Source organism: Myxocyprinus asiaticus, chromosome 30 (genome assembly GCF_019703515.2).
Source record: "Myxocyprinus asiaticus isolate MX2 ecotype Aquarium Trade chromosome 30, UBuf_Myxa_2, whole genome shotgun sequence".
Taxonomy (NCBI): domain Eukaryota; kingdom Metazoa; phylum Chordata; class Actinopteri; order Cypriniformes; family Catostomidae; genus Myxocyprinus; species Myxocyprinus asiaticus.
This window is the reverse complement of record NC_059373.1, coordinates 2,364,997-2,386,337: the sequence shown is the minus strand read 5'-3', so window position 1 is coordinate 2,386,337 and position 21,341 is coordinate 2,364,997. Positions and strand designations below refer to the sequence as shown.

Below are 21,341 nucleotides of genomic sequence, written 5' to 3'. Positions count from 1 at the left end.
ATTGTATTTTTGATCTGGTCGAGGTTCATAAGGGTTTTAGAAAGTATTTAGTAATACATTTACTTTTCAAAGTAATTAGTATAGTAATCTAATTACACTGTAGAAGATGTAATTAGTAGTTAATTACTTTTTTAGTGTAACTTACCCAACATTCTTCTCTATACTACTTTTATGAAAAGGTTTTTCATAATGTAGCTGAATAAATACGAAAGTCAAAGAAGTCTGAAATGGACAAAATGATCAATCCATTTAAAGTGCATGACTAAGATGTGAATAAGAACATATTGTGTGATGGGATCATCTGGTTATTAAATGTGCTTATGAGATTTGGCAGTGATCGTGCTTGTGTAACTAGGGGAATGGGAGAAGTGAGAAGGAGATGTTTTTAATTATTTTTGAGAAATAAGAGCTGTTTGACAGTGTTGGGGCTGAGTCTATTCCTCCTCTTTGACAGTACTTCCCCTGTTTTAAAGAACACTCTCTCACAGGGTACAGAGGAGGCTGGTGTACAAAGAAACTGCAGTGCGAATGTGTATAGATGGGGGTACACATGTTTTTGTATTTTCCAATATCCCAGTGGATCTTCGGCTCTTTGAAGGTTTGTCTCTGTAAGGTATCTATCAGCTTCTTCTACTGCATCAGCTGTGGCATTTGAGCTTTGTTTGCTCTGGTCCACAGCACTGTCCAACAGGAGCCACAGGTTTCCACCTAAGAAATGTGAAGAGAAAAGAACTTGAATGAGAGTGACTGCACATGTACATTGACTGAATACATCATACACCAACAGTCAACAATAATAAAAAAGAAAAAAAAGACATTAATAAATAAAAACTTGAGCTTGTTGTAGGATGTTGAGTTGATTATGGTGGTTCTGTTGATGTCCATGTTCAACCTATGAAATAAAAAAAAAGGGTTACTCAAAGCTGTAATAAACATACAGAATATAAACAATATAATATTTCTAAAATATACTGCATTATTGGTTAAAAGGGGGAATAATGATCTAATCTCTAGGGAATCTAACAGAATTCATATTTAACACCCAATCAACATATTCATCCACCGATACGTTGAACTCATATGTTGAGCGTCTTTATCAATTCTGGGAGGAATATCACCTCGTGGCCAAAGAAATAATATCCTAAATTTAGCATGAACACTGTTTATAAGCAAGTAACAGGATCAGACAGATTAAGACATCAATTTTATAAAGTACAAGACACTTCTTTCTGAATACAAAGACTTTATTAAACTATTCTAAACCTAATACATAAACTAATCTAGCACACACACACACAAAGTGAACAGTAAAGAAAACAAGATTTGGAATACTGGAAATGCAGAATATTGAGTTATGGCAATGTATGAAATTTAGCAAATAATGACAAAACGAATCTATCCGTTTCACCTTCGTATATGCCCGCAACAGCATTATCGGTTTTTCTCTAATACACCAGTTTAGCGAGACATGGAAATAATGTACTTGGTTACTTGGTCAGTTGATGAGTTGTTTCTTTCGTTGTGTCAGTGGTCTGGGAGTCGAGCTAAAGATGATGCGAGGGGTCAGAGAAGCCAAACGGGAAAGACGAGTCAAGAGATGAATGAGCCGGGTTTGCTGTGGTGCGTTCAAGGGCTGAAGACTGTTGCGGCAAAGTAAACTACTATCATGAAAGACTTTGCAGAGAAAAAAAAAACTGGATGATAACACTAACAGCTCAAAAGAAAGCATAGACTCAGCGGAGACTTTGTGTTCAGCATAGACTCTTACTAGGCATGGACTCTGTTCAGCATCAACTCGACTCAACTCAATGGTTCGTTCAGTGTCATGAGGTTTTCACCTTTCTGACTAGGCACAACCCAAAAGACTTCTGATCAGTCAGAAATTAACTTGACCACGGGGAATAAACAGCTTTTCCCTCCTCAAGTTAATTAGCATATCACTCTCTTGTTACATGCTTTTCCTTAGTTTCCTGCTCTGACTAAAGGTATTTCAGTCCTTTGAACTTCAATCACATTACAGTGAGTCACATAGTACTGTCATTGTATTGAATTCAAACTCTTCTAGAAAGAGTTTGGAGTTGTGTTGATGTGAGATACAGTGAGTATATTTCACTCATCCAGTTGTGTGTGTGTGTGTCTTTGATGTTCAATTTCACACAAACACACTGAGGAATCAGGATAAACTCTAAATCCAGCATAGAGGGGTTGAGTGAATGTGGTGATGAATGTGTGTAAGTGTGTGAGTGTGTGTGTGTCAGAGACGCTGTAGAAGGACAGAGTGCCGGCCGGACAGTCCACATACACTCCTACTCTCTTACAGCCGTGTGAAGGGGGACGTATGTCAGTTCTGTTTTTATTGTGACAGACAATGAATCTGTCATTAAAGCACTGCAGACTCCAGGAGTTTACATTGAATCCAAACAGACAGTCACCACTCTTTCCTTTCCTGCTGATTCCTTTATATGACACTGATATAACAACATCTCCATTCCATTGAGTCTCCCAGTAACAGCGTCCATTCAGACTCTCTCTACACAGAACCTGAGGATACCAATCAAATCTCTCTGGATGATCAGGATATGACTGACACTTTCTCACATGTGTCACCTTCTTGTTCCCCTCAGACAGAATGAGTTCAGTGTGTGCTGTGTTTGAATCCAGTGTGAGATCACAGACATCTGAACACAAGAAGAGAAAAAACACTTACAACACAACAATCACTAAACCAATATGTGTGTGTGTGTGTGTGTGTGTGTGTGTGTGTAGCTGTCAATCATCATTATAGGCTGTGTCTCGTTTAGAAGGCTGCATGCTAGGTAGGACACGTCCTTTGAAGGCTGCAGTATACCGAGTGTCCTCCTTTAAACAAGCCTCGTTTAAGCGAGACGGACTTCGTAGGACAAACGGAAACGGAACGTAACACGGATTGCTATGACAGCACGCCACTCTTTAACAAGCGCGAGCGCTTCGAGTGAGAAGGGAACAAAGTCCCTCTGGAAGAGAATGTATGAGGTACATTTTAGGAGAGTTATAATGATGTAAGGAGAAAATAAAATAGATTTTATAGGTGTACTTTTAGTCTAATACTTTATTTTAATTTTATATTAATATAATTATACATATTATATACTCTGCACCCATCTACTGAGGTACTTCAACTTGGGAATTAACATTACTTGCGTTTGAACATCATATTTATGGGCAAATTGGCGTCTAAAAAAAATGACATTTCCGTTGAAGCAAAGAATTGTGGGTTGTCAGTGCCCACACAGGATACACCTCAATTCCCCTGAAAGAAGGTCGCATTCAAAGGCTGCACTGAAGTGTCGCTTTTATGAAATGAGACAGCCTTGATGACTTTGGACAAAGCCTTCCAAACGAGACACAGCCTGTGTGTTTGTGTGCGCGCGTGTGCGAGTGTGTGTGTGTGTGTGCGAGTGTGTGTGCGTGCGTGCGTGTGTGTGTGTGTGTGTGTGTGTAGACCTACATTTGTGTAGTCCTGCTGTAATCCTGAACTCTCCTCCATGATCCACACTATAAAAACACAAACACACACATGATGACGTCACATTCAGTTCACCTGAAACACAATTCACACATCTGTGATGAAATACAAATTAAAAATTGTTTGAATATTTATTTGTTTGCTTGATCAATGTCTACACTGTACGACTCTGTGAATCTTGTGTATAGACTGTATGACTCTTTGATATGAAACTGTAACGAGATTAACAAACCTGAACTATTTCACAGCAGTACAGTTATAGAAAATTAACTTCAAAGTGCTGTAAGTGATTTTATCTGAATTAACACAGAGAACGTCTCTCTCTCTCTCTCTCTCTCTCTCTCTCTCTCTCTCTCTCTCTCTCTCTCTCTCTCTCTCTCTCTCCCCCACCCCCAGATTCAAACAGCTTTATTGAAAAAAATCCTGCTAACTGCTGCTGTTTATGTTTTGTTTTATTACTTTTAGTCTGTGTTTTCTCTGTCTCATACTACACACATCAGTATAATGGACATTCTTTGATTAAATCTGAATGAATTCTCACAGGTTGTTGTGCACTGGATTGTGAGCGGACTGCCACAACTCATGAGCTCTCTGGCGGCTGATGAGACCATCGTGTGTCCGCTCTTGGTGCTTGAGGTCACACCATTTATCTGTGATCATTATTGAGATTATTTGTGGTAGTAACTGGTCAACTGCATGACAGTTTGTTACGTGCTGTCAACATGGCAGCGTCCATGAGGGGGCGACCCGCTCAATGTCAAATTAAACAGCTTTTATTGAGGTCAGTAGCTGACTGGAGTCCTCATCTAATATGAGTGTACATCATTTTAAACAGATTTGTGTGCTATTGTGTTTATTTGTAACACTTTTTAAATGAGCTTAATACAGTGGCAGAGTGGAGCACAACACAACCAAATGAACAAAGCAAATAAAAGCTGAAAACAGGAATTCTTGATTTGTCATTTCAAAACATTTATAGATAATGTTTTTTTTTTTTAAATACTGTATATACTAAGCATATAAACAAATGGGTTTTGTCTACTGTACTGTATTTGTTTTACTTCCTCTTTTATACATAGCTATATAAATCATCAAATCAGCAATACGGTCTGTCTGTACACTGTGTGTGTGTTTGGTGGTTTTATTAGGTTATACACTAGTAGTTACGAAGGTATTATGCTATAAATGTGGTTTATGAGGACATCTCTAGTGTCCTTGTAATACAAATGTACATACAATTTTTTCTGAAAATGTAAAAATCCCAAATGTTTCTGTGAGGGTTAAGTTTAGGGGTAGGGAATAAAATCTATATTCTAAAAATCATTATAATGATAGGAGTACCAATGTTTGTGGCTGTGTGTGCGTTTACAGGTTTAATATACGTACGTCTCTGAGATGTCGGTTTTAGATCTTTTCATCCAGAAAGCAACATCTACTAAACATCTTACAAATATCAGATTTACAACATTCTAAATCATAAATGTCTCAAAGACATCTACTGAATTACATATTGACATTCGAGACAATATTTGTCATCTTATAGACGTATTGCAGATGAGCAAACAATGTAAAATAGACATCGTTAAGATGTAAACTCACTTCAAATAGACGTCTGGTTGATGTACATGTGCTATCAGGGATAGTTTGTACAGCATAAAAATCATTATGTCTATGGAGAGTGAGGGTTAAGTTTAGGGGTAGGGAATAGAATCTATATTATAAAAATCATTATAATGATAGGAGTACCAATGTGTGTGTGTGTGTGTGACAAACACATTGCCACCTAATGTAAACAAAGATGGCTGGATCGGAATGATCGCGTTTCCCTGATGTGTTGACTACATTTAGGTGAGCTGTTGTCCGTTATCGTGATGACAATTTGGCTGTCTGTTTCACTGAACAAGCATACTGTGTGCTTGAAAAGACTATTGAGCTGCTGTTTGAGTTACTTATGATTGACAACGGAATGACCACCTAATGTAAACAGACATGGCTGCGAGGATCAGTGATCCCGTTTTGTGTTGACTGTTTGTATACGAGCTGTAAACTTTTATAGTAGTACTTTTGTGACCATTTGGATGTCTATGTCATAAAATAATCATACCATGTGCTTGAAAAGACTGTATGAGTAACAGTTTATGTGAATATGAATTACAGGCACTTGGGCAGCGCAGCTTAGTGTTGGCATGAAAGCCAGTCTGAATTTGACAGCACTGACTGTTGCAGAAACACAAATATGTGACGCTACTCTAAAGGAGCCAGTCATAAACCATCACAAATATGCACCAGTAAGTGTGAAAGGGTTAAATGACAGATGCTTGAAGATTGTTCTTTTGAATTTTTTCCTAAAATGAGTAAAAATTAAACTGATAAACTTTAATGATTACAAAAAAGTCCTCATTCTAATGAAACACTAAAAATATATGTTTTCTGTATGTATTTGTTAGGGATTTAATTTTTAAAAAAATAATAAATACAGGTGCTATTTCAGTGCATTCACTGACCATTCAATAAATTCAAGACCAATTAGGGCCTGGGTTTAAGGGGTTAATATGGGTATAAACAGGGTTTTACAGCTCAACATACTTAAGTCTGTCCAGTGTGCAGTTTGGATCGTTGAGTCTTTCAGAGAGCAGCCTGACTCCTGATTCTCCTGGATGATTGTAGCTCAGATCCACCTCTCTCAGGTGTGATGGGTTTGAACTCAGAGCTGATGCCACAGAACAACAGACTTCCTCTGTCACCATACAGCCAGATAATCTACAACACACACACATAACCGGTAAAATAATCTACAAACACATCAACAGTAAGAAAATCTAAAAACAAAAACATAAAAGGTCAGATAAATTACATTTACATTTAGTCATTCATCAGACCCTTTTATCCAAAGTGACTTACAAATGATGAAAAAATAAATAAAAATAAATAAATAAATAAAAATAAAAATACACACAGGGAGACAACATAAAGAGATATGCCCGAGTTGAGACAGTTGGATCATCAGGCTGGAACGATAGTTAGAAATGTGTATCATCTGCAATAATCAGTTTATTACTTGGCCAGTTGGAGTCGCCAATTCACACACACCAGTATAAGAGTGCTAATGCACCGTCAAGAGTGTCCACACATTTACGGCAAGATCATTTAAAAAACTGAACTCATATGGTGCATCTCAATCAGCTCTAGATCATTAGTCAGGACACTGGTCAGGGAGTCGTCCATTTCTAGGGTTGTTCCAATCACAAAATTGTGCTGAAACAGTCACTCCCCAAAAATCCCAGAATGCACCGTAAAAACCAGTGAGCATCACGGGTCTACGTGTTCCCTTACCGGAAATCTTTATCATTATTTCATGCTTTCAAAAGAGGGATCAAATGAATCTTCATTTTCACTTTGTTGACAAGAATAGTTTTCCTGAAATTCAGTCAAATGTCTGAGAAATATATACACGTAAAAAAATAAGAGTTTCAGTGCTGTCACATCCATAATATTTTCACTCAGTTGGAGGTGTGGTGCAGAAGGTAGCGCATTTGACCCTGACATGGGGACCCAGGTTTGAATCTTGCCTGGGTCATGTCCCAACCCTGTTCTCCCTCTCTCTTCCTCAATTTCCTCTCAATCTACACTATCATGTAAACAAAAGGCAAAAAGCTCAAAAATAAGATAATATCACTCAATATTCATACATAAAAGTTGATACTTCCTGTATAAAGCTTATGTCAATGTTAAGTATGATGAACAAATGGTCTCCCATCTTTACTTTAAACACCCATTCATGAGTTTGCATGTCCACATAGCACTTGAAGTGGAAATGGTAAACAGTTTGTTATGGGTAAACTAATTCTTTAAATTCTGTCTTTAAAAGAGGCTCGAGCATGAGGGTCTTCAACATGTGGCTCGGCTCCAGCTCTAAGTCCCCCCCCAATAATAAAGGAGGAGTTGGGGTGGTGGAGGGATGCCAGAATAATCATCAAGGGAGTGAGATAAGCAGCTGCTTATATGTGCTTGCATTATGATTGACAGGGCTAACTTGACAAGCTCCTCCCAAACCCTAGTTTATAACTCCTTTAATAATGTGTTACAGTCGCTTCATAACAAAATAATATGGATATAAATAAAATCACTATAGAGTCACAAAAATAATTTACAATACATACATTCATAACATAATTTACAAGGGGAATAAAAGTGAGGCTGTGAGGGATAGACTTACCATCTGTTCAGTGACATGCACTGTATAAAGCTCTATAAAGCTTCTAGATCCCATCTAATGTTCCACAACTCCTGTAGTCTGGAGTTTTTTGTCTACTGTAGTTTCAACAGTGGAATGATCCAAAAACACTTTAAATGACTGTACAACCCATTGAAGAGACTGAACGGCTTTCTCTCACAGCCTCACTGTAATTCCCATAAAAATCAAAGATGGCACTGCTATGAATATGGTCTATAGAGGAACAATGTACAAATGCAATACTCTCATTGCATCACTTTTCATTTGGCACCTGGAGAAATCCAGCCACAATGAAACGCAATTTCTTCAAACACCTTTTTATTAAGTCATTAGTTATCTCACTGTGCATTAGTTTATGATATTGCTGTGTTTTGTGTTTGTATTTTTATTATATTTTACTGTGTCTTTTCCCTGTTCCTATGATGGAGTTTGTGTTGAGGAACTGAGGGACATTTGAGTTGATCAGACTGTCAGATTCTGAGTGATAACCTCATGTGAGACAGACGTTGAGGTGTTTGTAAAGTGCTCTTCACAATCTAGAGGTGAATTGTGAGCCTCTATCTGAAACTGTCCTCTGGTAGTCCATCAAAAAAAGGCTTCAGGTGAAATAGATATGTCAGAAATATATCACTTCCATATACAACAATTCTTATCCACTAAGTGTAATAATAATTCACTCATATATATTACAATAATATTCAACCTGACTGGGTTCCAGAACACAAGTGTGTGAAGTTGTTGTTTTTGTTCACTGTGTTCATTCACAGAAATGTTTTTGTAATATGAATAAACATCATTCATCCTTCTTTGTTTACTGAAGAACTGTGTGGAAAACATGCTTTCATTACTCGTAACACAATTTTAGGCTGTTTTGGTTTGAGTCTGTATTTTTTGAGTAAATGCGATTGCTGACGTGGACATGCCATTCATGGTTGCTGGACTACTGTATGTACTTTTATTTCCTTCTTCCTAATATATTAACAATTTCTTCATTTTCATCAATAAATTACTCAAATGTGATGACTAAACAGAAATCTGAAGAAACTGCTATCTACCATTTAAAATACAATATATTTTTTTTGTTTTGTGTGAAATTGAATAAATATAGTGCTTATTATTTTTTATTTTTTTTAGCAATTTTATGTTTGTTACTATATTAAATTGTGTGATATGTCGGCATTGTATCGGTTTATCAGCCACACTGCTCTCTGGATATTGGCATCGGCCATTAAAAACCCCATATCGGTCGACCACTAGTACACAGTAACCACAACAATGAACCACAATATATTCATAACATATATTCCAATATACTAATGAATCTGCAAACACCAACCTCAGTATCTCCAGTGTACAGTGAGGACTCTTCAGTGAATCAGAGAGCAGCTTCACTCCTGAATCCTGCAGGTCATTGTTACTCAGGTCCAGCTCTCTCAGGGAGTTTGATGATTGTAGAACTGAAGACAAACTTTCACAGCACTGACCAGTGAATCTACAAGCTGCAAATCTAAAACAAATAAAGAAACCATGATTAGAAAGCAGTTTTATAAAATAAATGGTAATTCCAGAGTGAATGCTCCACAGTTTGAGAAGAAGTGTTGTGACAGTCACTGAGCCATTTATTGTTTAAATATCTGATTATTTCTTCTGAAAATCACTGACCTCAGTATCTCCAGTGTACAGTGAGGACTCTTCAGTGCATCAGAGAGCAGCTTCACTCCTGAATCCTGCAGGTCATTGTTACTCAGGTCCAGCTCTTTCAGACTTGAGGAGTTTGAGCTGAGAACTGAGGCCAGTGCTGAACAACTTTTCTCTGTCAGATTACAGCCCATCAGACTGAGAGAGAAATGACAAGATAACAGTGTGTTAAACTATAAGTTTTAGTAAAGGCTTCTCAGTACAGCTGTTGGGTACAAAGAAAAAATATATGCCCCCCAAAAATGGGGTCACTATGTTTGATTGCTCATAGGCGTTTGCACATTTTTGAAGTACTTCTATTATCAAGATTTGGCTTCCTAACCCGCTACCGGACGTGGGATACAGCATTCGAAGAACACATGAACAGCGGCCGACTAAAACTCGAGTTCAAGATTACCCCGAAGTCGCAAATAACCCCCCCCCCCCCCCCCCCAATATACTCTCGGCGTTTTCACAATAACAGCCAGCACAGTCCCGGCAGCTCCGGCAAAAAAAAAAAAAAAAAAAAAAAAAAACATTAATTAGCAGTACCAACCCCCCCCCCCCCCCCAACAACAGAAATCATTATACTTTTATAGCTTCACACTCACACTGCTAATACAAAACAGATGTGTGTAGCCTACTATTCTTCCCCGCCGGCAGAACCCAGAGAGCGATACTATAGGTGATTCCTCACCGCTCACCAATTGTTTAGACAGACCAACAATATTTGGATATTTATTTGACATTCTTCATCTGGAACTCATCACTTCTGCAGTAGACAGTGTGTTTCAAATGCATAGACAACTTGTTATATTAAAATAATTATTATAAGTAAATTCCACCATGAAAGTCTGCACATGACATCCCCGTTCAGTTGTGTGGATTTAATTTATAAAAGATATTTTTCATTTAGAAATTAGATTACTTACAACAATATTAACATTACCAGATGTACCCCTAACACTTCAAAAGGACAGACATAATAATAATTTCCGCATGTTTCCCATTTTCCTCAATACATTCCTTCGCTTCCACCATGTAACACTGAGCAAACGGCATAGATGGTTTAGAAAGACCAACAATTTCAAACAAAAAAATAACTCCAGTTGTTACACGTCAACGAATGCCATATCAAACCTATGTAATCTGATTTTGTCTTGATTAAGGTTTGCAAACCCTTAAATAATAAATGTATTATTCAGGTCTATAGCAACAGAGAAAGCATTAAAATCATAAGATTACATATTTACTGATAGTGGCACCTGGTGGCCAAGGTTGGTACCGCTTGCATTTTTTTGAAGAGAGAAAATATATACAGCTGCATCTCAATAAATTAGAATGTCGTGGAAAAGTTCATTTATTTCAGTAATTCAACTCAAATTGTGAAACTCGTGTATTAAATAAATTCAATGCACACAGACTGAAGTAGTTTAAGTCTTTGGTTCTTTTAATTGTGATGATTTTGGCTCACATTTAACAAAAACCCACCAATTCACTATCTCAAAAAATTAGAATATGGTGACATGCCAATCAGCTAATCAACTCAAAACACCTGCAAAGGTTTCCTGAGCCTTCAAAATGGTCTCTCAGTTTGGTTCACTAGGCTACACAATCATGGGAAAGACTGCTGATCTGACAGTTGTCTAGAAGACAATCATTGACACCCTTAACAAGGAGGGTAAGCCACAAACATTCATTGCCAAAGAAGCTGGCTGTTCACAGAGTGCTGTATCCAAGCATGTTAACAGAAAGTTGAGTGGAAGGAAAAAGTGTGGAAGAAAAAGATGCACAACCAACCGAGAGAACCGCAGCCTTATGATTGTCAAGCAAAATCGATTCAAGAATTTGGGTGAACTTCACAAGGAATGGACTGAGGCTGGGGTCAAGGCATCAAGAGCCACCACACACAGACATGTCAAGGAATTTGGCTACAGTTGTCGTATTCCTCTTGTTATGCCACTCCTGGCGTCTTACCTGGGCTAAGGAGAAGAAGAACTGGACTGTTGCCCAGTGGTCCAAAGTCCTCTTTTCAGATGAGAGCAAGTTTTGTATTTCATTTGGAAACCAAGGTCCTAGAGTCTGGAGGAAGGGTGGAGAAGCTCATAGCCCAAGTTGCTTGAAGTCCAGTGTTAAGTTTCCACAGTCTGTGATGATTTGGTGTGCAGTGTCATCTACTGGTGTTGGTCCATTGTGTTTTTTGAAAACCAAAGTCACTGCACCCGTTTACCAAGAAATTTTGGAGCACTTCATGCTTCCTTCTGCTGACCAGCTTTTTAAAGATGCTGATTTCAATTTCCAGCAGGATTTGGCACCTGCCCACACTGCCAAAAGCACCAAAAGTTGGTTAAATGACCATGGTGTTGGTGTGCTTGACTGGCCAGCAAACTCACCAGACCTGAACCCCATAGAGAATCTATGGGGTATTGTCAAGAGGAAAATGAGAAACAAGAGACCAAAAAATGCAGATGAGCTGAAGGCCACTGTCAAAGAAACCTGGGCTTCCATACCACCTCAGCAGTGCCACAAACTGATCACCTCCATGCCACGCCGAATTGAGGCAGTAATTAAAGCAAAAGGAGCCCCTACCAAGTATTGAGTACATATACAGTAAATGAACATAATTTCCAGAAGGCCAACGATTCACTAAAAATGTTTTTTTTATTGGTCTTATGATGTATTCTAATTTTTTGAGATAGTGAATTGGTGGGTTTTTGTTAAATGTGAGCCAAAATCATCACAATTAAAAGAACCAAAGACTTAAACTACTTCAGTCTGTGTGCACTGAATTTATTTAATACACGAGTTTCACAATTTGAGTTGAATTACTGAAATAAATGAACTTTTCCACGACATTCTAATTTATTGAGATGCACCTGTGTATATATATTTATGTATTTATTTATTTATTTATTTTTTGAAGAGAGAACATTTTTTTTTTTTTTTTTTTTTTTTTTTTGAAGAGAGACAAAAATGTAAGACTTAGACTCAGGAAGGAACTGAGACACTATTGTTGTTTTTTGGTGTTTTACACCGGTTTTTCTTTTTCTTTTTTTTTTTTCTCCTTGCGGTTCAGAGCTTCCGTAGGATCTGATCACGCAGCGCTGCATGAAGTTAAACATCTATCGATTACACTTAGATGAAAACATTACCTACTGATGATAACACAATATTTACCACCAAATTCTCTTTTCCTCCGTGTACAATCTTCTAATTTAACAATAATGTCACCTCAGTAAATTAGTCAACAAAGATAAACACTTGACATAAAGCCGTCTAAACTAATAATTCATTACCAGTCTAAATAAATGTTGATCGCTTTATTACTCATTATCTTAATGTAATTTTATATATTACAGTAGAACATATTTAATATAGTTTTTAATAAAATCCATTAAAGGCTTATCAAAACAGAGAAAAAAACAGTACAAAATAAACATTGCAGGAATAAATGAAGCTACAATATGACAAATAAATGACTACAGTATAAAACAAATCAAATCCTTAAAATAATAGTAATAATTATTCAGTATTATAATAATAAACCTGACTGGGTCCCCCAATAATAATTCAGTATTGTATAATATTTAACTCTGTTTTTGCACATCATGTTCTTTAAAGAAATGTTTTAGTAAAAATATATGCAGGTAAATAATGATTTTTTTATTGGTCTACTGTGTATTATTGTATGTGGAAGCAAAAATAAAAATTATTAAGTATCATTTTGTATTTATTTAGTGGAAAAACTGTAGAAAACATGCTGTTGTTATTATAAACTAGATTTTTTTTTACTTTGCATTAAACATTTTGAATCTATTTGGCTACAATGTCTGTTTAAAATGAAGGTTTCTCTGATTACAAAATAAATAAATCAAAACACATGAAACCAAACGACCATCATCAAAATAGCATAAGAGGTTGTTTTTAGTCTAACAAAATACATTAAAATCTAACCTCTGCTATTTAATTACAATAAAGTGAGATTAAAACAGCTAAATTACTCACTCAGCTTTTCTGGATGCTTTGATCACCGGCAGCAGCCTCAGAAGACATTCATGTGATGGATCATATTTCCTCAGATTAAACTGATCCAGCTTCTCTTCTGAGTTCAGCAACACAAACACCAGAGCTGACCACTGAGCAGGAGAGAGACTGACTCCAGAGAGACGATTGATATCACTTCTGTTCACGTATGTTTGTACTTCCTGCACTAGAGAATGATCATTGAGTTCATTCAGACAGTGGAACAGATTGATGGATTTCTCTGGAGAGGGATTTTCCCTGATCTTCATCTTAATGTACTCAACTATTTCCTGTCTGCTGTCAGAGCTGCTTCCTGTATGTGTCAGTAGGTCTCGTAAGATTGTCTGATTGGACTTCAGTGAGAGACCCAGAAGGAATCGAAGGAAAAGGTCCAGGTGTCCGTTCTCACTCTGTAAGGCCTTGTCCACTTCACTCTTCAGGAAATCAGTCATAGATGTTCTAAACTTACTGAAGAGACCTGATGTTTGTTGAGAAAAGGAAAGAAAAGCAGATAGAGCAGCGAGAAACTCCTGAATGCTCAGATGCACAAAGCTGAACACCTTCCCCAGGTGCAGTCCAAACTCCTCTCTGAAGATTTGGGTACAAACTCCCGAGTACACTGATGCTTCTCTGACATCAATGCCACACTCTCTCAGGTCCTCCTCATAGAAGATCAGGTTCCCTTTTTCCAGCTGTTGAAAAGCCAGCTTTCCCAGAGACAGAATCCTCTTTCTAGCCTGCTGAAGATCCACCTCACATTTCCCATCATACTTCTGGCTCTTCAGTTTGCTCTGAAAGATCAGGAAGTGTGTGAACATTTGAGTGAGAGTCTTGGGGATCTGTGCACTCTCTGCTTCACTCAACAGTCTCTGGAGAACAGTGGCTGAAATCCAACAGAAGACTGGTATGTGACACATGATGTACAGGCTTCTTGATGATTTCATGTGTGTGATGATTCTGTTGGCCAAACGCTCATCTTTTATTCTCTTCCTGAAATACTCATCCTTCTGAAGGTCATTGAAGCCTCGTACATCTGTGAGCTGGTCAACACACTCAGGAGGAATCTGATTGGCTGCTGCTGGTCGAGAGGTGATCCAGAGCAGAGCAGAAGGAAGCAGATTCCCCTTGATGAGGTTGGTCAACAGTACATTCACTGAGGCCGATTCTGTCACATCACACAAAATATCATTGTTCTGGAAATCTAGAGGAAGTCGACACTCATCCAGACCATCAAAAATTAAAATGACTTTGTAGTCATCAAGTCCTGTTGATCTCAGTTCTTTTGTATCTGTGAAAAACTGATGAAGAAGATTCATCAGACTGATATTTTTGTGCTTCATCAGATTGAGCTCTCTGAAAGGAAGTGGAAATATGAAGTGAACATCCTGATTTGCTTGTCCTTCAGCCCAGTCCACAATGAACTTCTGCACAGAGACCGTTTTTCCAATTCCAGCAACTCCTTTAGTCAGCACAGTTCTGATGGCTTTGTCTTGTCCAGGTAAGGCTTTAAAGATGTCATTGCATTTGATTGGTGTTTCCTGTGTCTCTGCTCTCCTGGATGCTGTCTCAATCTGTCTCACCTCATGTTCATTATTGATCTCTCCACTCCCTCCCTCTGTGATGTACAGCTCTGTGTAGATCTCATTCACAAGTGTTGAGTTGCTTTGATTTGATATTCCTTCAGTAATTCTCTGGAATTTCTCTTTTAGTTTTGTTTTGAGTTTTTGTTGATGCACAGATATCAGTTCTGATGTAAAGAGGAAAAGAAATGGGAATGATAATTTATGTTGATGTTTAATGGTCATTAGACATTACGTTTATTTTCTTTCACTAATATTGAGTGAATACAGACACTGTGTGTTTCCTCTGAAGGTGACATGATGTAATAGTGACGTGAGTGTGAGCTCTTACTGGTTTGAAGTGTGTTAGCGAGGTCTGTCTGCTTCATCTTCCTCAGGACGTGCAGTGTGATCTTCAGAAACCCCTCTCTGACTCTGCTCTGACCTTCATCATCCTCCTCCTCTCTCTTAGAGCATGCTGGGGAATCTGGGCTCAGTAGTCTCTTGATACTCTTCAGTTCTTTCTTCATCAGAGAGATGATTTTGTGCTCAAGCTCCTGAAATCAGTGAACATTCAAACAATGAAGCTCCATTCAGTAACAGAGAGGCTGAACTGAAGGATCAGTGGACAAGAATCACCACTCATTTTATTTGTGTTTTAGTTGTCTTGAATTCATCAGTGTTTGTGTGTGTGTGTGTGTGTGTGATATTAAGATGAGGGTGAAGCTGTAAAGCTTCTCAAAGTGGTGTGTATTAAAAAACAGCCTATATGGACAGGAATGAGTGTGTGTGGTTTCATACACTCTCACACTGACTCACACACACACACACACACACACACACACACACACTCACACTCACCTCAAAAATGGAGTCCAATGGCTCTTTCCCAACAGTGGACTCTGATACATCCTGTTTGTTTCTGTAGTTGATCAAAGACTCTCCTGAACTGAAGTTAACTGGATGATCCATTGACCGGTCACTCTTCATGGACACACAGCTGGTTTCAGGAGATTCTCCATGAATGACACTAAATCAGCAATTAAACAGAGTTTAGTTCATGTGTTTTTTTTAGTAATCTGAACATAATTTCAACATCCAGTGCAATAAAGCACATTTAATGATGTGTATCTTATATATTATATGTCACATGAAAACTTGCAATGTTTAGCACTAACATCAACATAAGTTCTCACATAAACACTCGATTCGCTATGAACAAACATCTCTCACAGCACTCATGAATGCACAACAGACGTCAAGGTTTACAGTGAAAAATTACAAATTTATACTTTTGTCCACTTTTTTAAGCTTTAAAGTGAGGCACTCTCCACTGCCATTGTATTAAAAAGACCACTCACCATATTCATTAAAACATCTGCTTTTGTGTCTTCTGCATGAGGGTGAGTGAATTATGACACAATTTTCATTTTTTAGTGAACTGAGAAATCCTGAACCTGCAGTGAGTGTTTTATTTTAATTAAATGTCTTTAAAAAGGAAACATCTTTTCTCATATGGGTTTTCTTACAGTTTTTTTTTTTTTTTTTTTACAATCTTTTACACATTGTCTCCAAACTGAGAACATATTTTCTAAGCTCTTTATACAGTTATCTTTTTCAGCCTTCAGCTTGACAGAGCAGTTCATCTCTCTTCCAAAATGCACAACAACCACCAAAACACTTCATACACATCTCAAAATCAACTTACTCTAACATAACACAGCAAACATTCAAAGCCATGAACACATTTGATCATTCAGAACACAATGACCTTCAAAACACTACATAATGGGAGCATTACAAGATCATTGGAAGATTTTTTAAGTATCTTGTATTTTTTACAGTGACCAGAATTCCTTTATAAAACATAAACAGCCTCTTTATTGCGTTGTATGCAATGTAGTATGATACAGTACAAGAGGCATTTTTATTTTCAAATATGCCTTTACTTTTTTCTGCATATGGTATGCTCCAACATACAAAAAAAAATTAATCATCAGTAACTCAGTGAATGCATTTAATATGAAAGCAAAGACAAAGTGATCCACAGTTTAGTCCTCAGACACTGCTGTTGTGCTGACTATATTAAGAGTTTTGACAGTGTGTTCTCAGTATGGAGACATCTGTGAAAATGATTGTAAAAACTGTAACATTTAAATGATATTGCTGCATCTCTGTCTTGTATCCCCTTTAAAAACTCTCTGATCTTATGTGGATTGTGTTCATAATATACAGTATTTCATTTTGCTGCCTTTGCATTTAAACTTCTGTGAGTCCTCTAAACATCATTATCAATTGTTAACAGCTGCCATCAACAGCTTTAAAGTATCTAATAATAACTCATACTGAGCAAGTATTTTATTGTGTGCATTATACAGACTCTTTGAGCATTTTGGGTGTTGCATAACATGCAGGGTTTTGAACAATGTTAATTACACAAGTAGATGTACATGGCAATAAGATTTACTCATCAGTATTATTCAAACTGTCACCATTTGTTTTAACAGTCATGATGTGTGAGCATTACGCAGTGATTTTAAACAAATTTACACATCACATGTACTGTATATATGCATGATAGTGGAATTTAATCAGTATTGTACCAATTGATAACATTTGTTTTAACTGTTATGTTATTTTTTACACTGGATTCTTTCTAATCGTCCCTCAGACTGTGGTGTACACGTTCATACTGTCAGTCAACATGAGAGTCCTCACCTCACATCAGCACAAGGGGCTCCTGAACTGAATTCAGGTGGACGATCCATTGACCGGTCACTCTTCATGGACACACAGCTGGGTTCAGGAGATTCTCCATGAATGACACTAAAACAGCAATTAAACATTGTTTTAAAAACTACAAACTCTCACATAAACTCTTTTCCTCTCATAAGTTTCTCAGTTTTACTCTTCCCAATATTTCTCTCTTCTTCAAGGGAGGTAACATATTCTTTTCCAGTGTTTTCAGTGTAATTTTGTCATTGAAATCAATATTTATTCTTTTTAGTAGCAGTGGTCACTTAGAGAAAATGACTTCATCTCATTTTACATTGAATTCTTTCCATCTTGAGAATATTTTTTGTTTAGGACAGTGAAAAGCAGCACACTGGAGATTGTAGTTTTCATGTAGTTTCTCTGCAAAGTTGTGTGCAAACAGTCCTAACATGAGGCTTCTGAAATACATGCTAACCAGCTGAACATTGCTGATTCTCACACACCTTATATGTTTTATGGAAGGTGTCATGTTGCAGAACAACAATAAAAAAATAATAATGACACAAATATATTCAAGTATTCATTTTAAAAGGCAAATTGTCATGATTACACACAGTAACTGTTTGGTAATGTTTAATGCACAGTCCTAGTTCAACATTCAGCAATTTCACTTATTTGATGAAGATATATTTGAGCACATGACATTACACAACAGATCTGATCTGAATGTCACCAAAGCTGGAAAGACTTTCAGTCTGCTACGACTGAAGAGGTTCAGATTTACATGCCAATAAATGCACAGAATTGATGTACACTATACAATGCAATGTGCTGCTTTCTGAAAAACTGTTTTCACAAGAATTAAATGATCAAATTTACTTTTACAGGAGAAACATTCACACAAATGACCTTTGACCCCAATCCTAAGTAATGTACATTTTAGTTTGATGGTTTGTTATGATTTCATCTGAAGATAATTCTGTGTTTGTGTCTAAAAATGTACAGAGAAACACAGTTGAGTTTCACCTTCTACATACGACTGACTGTATGTGTTTTTCCAGTTATGTCTGTGACTGAATCAAACCGGTCTCACTGTCATCTTACTGTAGATCTCACTTTACCCTAAAGCTGTTTTCACATGTTTATACTTGAGATAATCCAGTCTGTTCTCATTTCTCCTCAGTGTTTTTACACTGTAGTGTTGTGCAGCATATCAGAAATACCTATCAGTGTATTTTATTAAACCATTGAAATCCTCTGACCTCTTGACCTTCCCTGTGTCTGTCTGTCCACTGAGATCCTTTGTGGAGTCCATGACATCATCTGAACAGTCCACTGAACACCTGTGAACAAACGGGACATCATCTATATTTGAGACGTGTTTATTTGTTCAATACTGACACATATTTGTTTTTACTTTGTACTCTAGAATATTCCATTAGAAATGAATCAATGAGGTTAAATTGCAGACTGTCAGCTTTTATGACATGTTAAACACCAGCATTAAGAGAAAACATCAGAAGATTCAACAGAAGAAAACAAAGCAACGTTTCAAGTCAATAGAAGAAATAACATTTCAGTGCCAAAGAAACTGAACACATACTGACAATTCAGATAAAAGAGCAAAAGTCTCAGTATCTGTTTGTTCTGCTGTGATTAATACTTAGATATCTGTTAGATGTCTTACTGTAGCTGATAGTTTTAAAGATGAATTAATGTTGTCTTGTGAGTTTTGGTTTGTTTTGCAGCAGTTCAGTACTCACCTGTCAAGAGCTGTTGATGTTCACTTCCTCTTTACTGACTAGAATATCACCTACAAAATACTTCACAATGAACTTATTGATTGTTTCAGACAATTCAGTGAAGTAAAAACTGTCGTACTTTTTCTCTGTTTCTCTCGTCATATAATTTCCTGCTCTTGTCACAAAATGGCTCCTGTTTGAATAGTTTCACTTTTACCTGTCACCTGAGGAGGAGGAGTCTGAAAAAAGGCAAACAACATGTAAAGGTGCAGCATGTTTCATGCTCTTAAAGGGATAATTGAGCCAAAATTACAAATCTGTCATCATTTTCTCATCCTCTTGTTCTAAACCCGTATGACTTTCTTCAGTGGAACACAAACAACCTTAGTCAACATTCACTTTCATTAATGGGGAAAAAGATTCAGTGACTGAGGCCAAACATCTCATTTTGTGTTCAACAAGTTAAACTGGTTTGGTACTACATGAGAGTGAGTAAATGATGACAAGCCATTCACTTTTGGCTGAACTATCCCTTTAAAGCTTATAAAATTGCAGTGATAATGTGTGAGATGTGTAAATTCAGCACCGGCTATTCCTTACAAACCTTCAAATGTGACAGTACCAATGTGTATCTGTGTGTGTAATTTATTTGACTGCATTACAGACATAAAATACTGTCACAATTGAAGGTTTGTAAGGAATAGCAGATGCTGAATGTGTCATAAAATAAAGTCTAGTGTTTCCTGTTTGATTCAACAGTTTTCAGTTATTTATTGAAATATTTAACACCCAATGATTTTAAAAACATTAATATCTACATCACACTATGATGAACTAGAATGAATTGAGTAAACAGGTGAATATCTCCACAACATTCATATTAAATCATTGTCTCTTACACACATGGATCTCTTCAGTAACTCAATCACTTTGGCTGCTCACCACTTTTTTTCTCAGTAATTTCAGTGTCAGACCCAAAAGATCTCAACAAAACTGCAATCAAGTCTTTGTGACTGGATCTCTGACTGTGATGTGTCTTGAATTTACAACTCAACACTTGAGGATATCTGAGCAGGTGATGAAACACTACATTTACTTCAGGTAAGAAACTTCAGCTAAAGTGTGTCATTTCTGCTCCACTAGCGTCACTAAACTGAATTGCAAAACTTGTTTACAAACTGTGTTTTTCAAACACTTGCCTCCGTCTACCATTGATCAAACAAACAGATAGTCCCGCCCCAAAGTCCCACCACTGGTTGAGCCAACATCGTTGTTGTGTGGAGCTGGATGGGTCGCTCAAAACAAAAAGCATTTTTTTACAGTGCCAAAGAGAAGTGCAAATGTGTTACCTACAAATGGCTTACTTATAGTTTTCTCTGCACAATAAGCTGGGATAGGAGAAAGTATTTTAACATCAAAATAATTACACACTTCTGCTTTAATCAATGTTCATGAAAATAATTGCTGCAACTGCAGTATAATATATGATGTGGAATTTGTCTCTGAACATGTTAATTTTAGGACAGCAGACTAAAGATGGGGAAATGAAGCCTCCTAAAGCTCTGAGGCGTTTCCCTGATTGTTCCAGGAAAAGATTAAAAGCTTCCAGAGTGTCCAAACAGTGTCATCTGGTGGTTAGTACAAAATAAAGCAGCAAAAAACCTGAGGATGAAGCACCAACCACACACCTCATTGATGTAGTTTCAATATTACATGCACAAATAAAAGCACGTGTGTGTGTGTGTTGATTTTCTGCCTCTGATAAAATAATTTAACCATTAAAGCGTGGCAATAAACGCCAATATGAACCAATATAATTTAATACTGTAGAATAATGTATAGAAACAGAGTTGCATATGGCAACTATTTGGGCTGTAATTATTGGT

The 21,341-nt window shown here is 37.1% G+C and overlaps 1 protein-coding gene across 5 annotated transcripts in view; it reads right to left on the bottom strand.

The window, feature by feature from the left end:
* LOC127420661 (NACHT, LRR and PYD domains-containing protein 3-like) overlaps positions 1-21,341 on the bottom strand; it is a 57,503-nt gene that overhangs the window by 32,401 nt on the left and 3,761 nt on the right. Inside the window, exons 5-13 of one of the 5 annotated variants that reach the window (XM_051663084.1) lie at positions 17,717-17,824; positions 15,860-16,028; positions 15,351-15,555; positions 13,422-15,186; positions 9,402-9,575; positions 9,076-9,246; positions 6,092-6,265; positions 3,488-3,534; positions 2,542-2,678 (exon numbers count right to left, since the gene is read on the bottom strand). The exons of 1 other annotated variant lie outside the window; for it this stretch is intronic. In XM_051663084.1, the coding sequence (XP_051519044.1) occupies positions 2,542-2,678; positions 3,488-3,534; positions 6,092-6,265; positions 9,076-9,246; positions 9,402-9,575; positions 13,422-15,186; positions 15,351-15,555; positions 15,860-16,028; positions 17,717-17,824 (2,950 nt within the window). Of the gene's footprint in view, positions 1-2,541; positions 2,679-3,487; positions 3,535-6,091; positions 6,266-9,075; positions 9,247-9,401; positions 9,576-13,421; positions 15,187-15,350; positions 15,556-15,859; positions 16,029-17,716; positions 17,825-18,975; positions 19,057-19,476; positions 19,846-21,341 lie in introns of those variants that run through there. 3 more of the 5 variants (XM_051663088.1, XM_051663087.1, XM_051663090.1) reach the window with 3 other exon arrangements.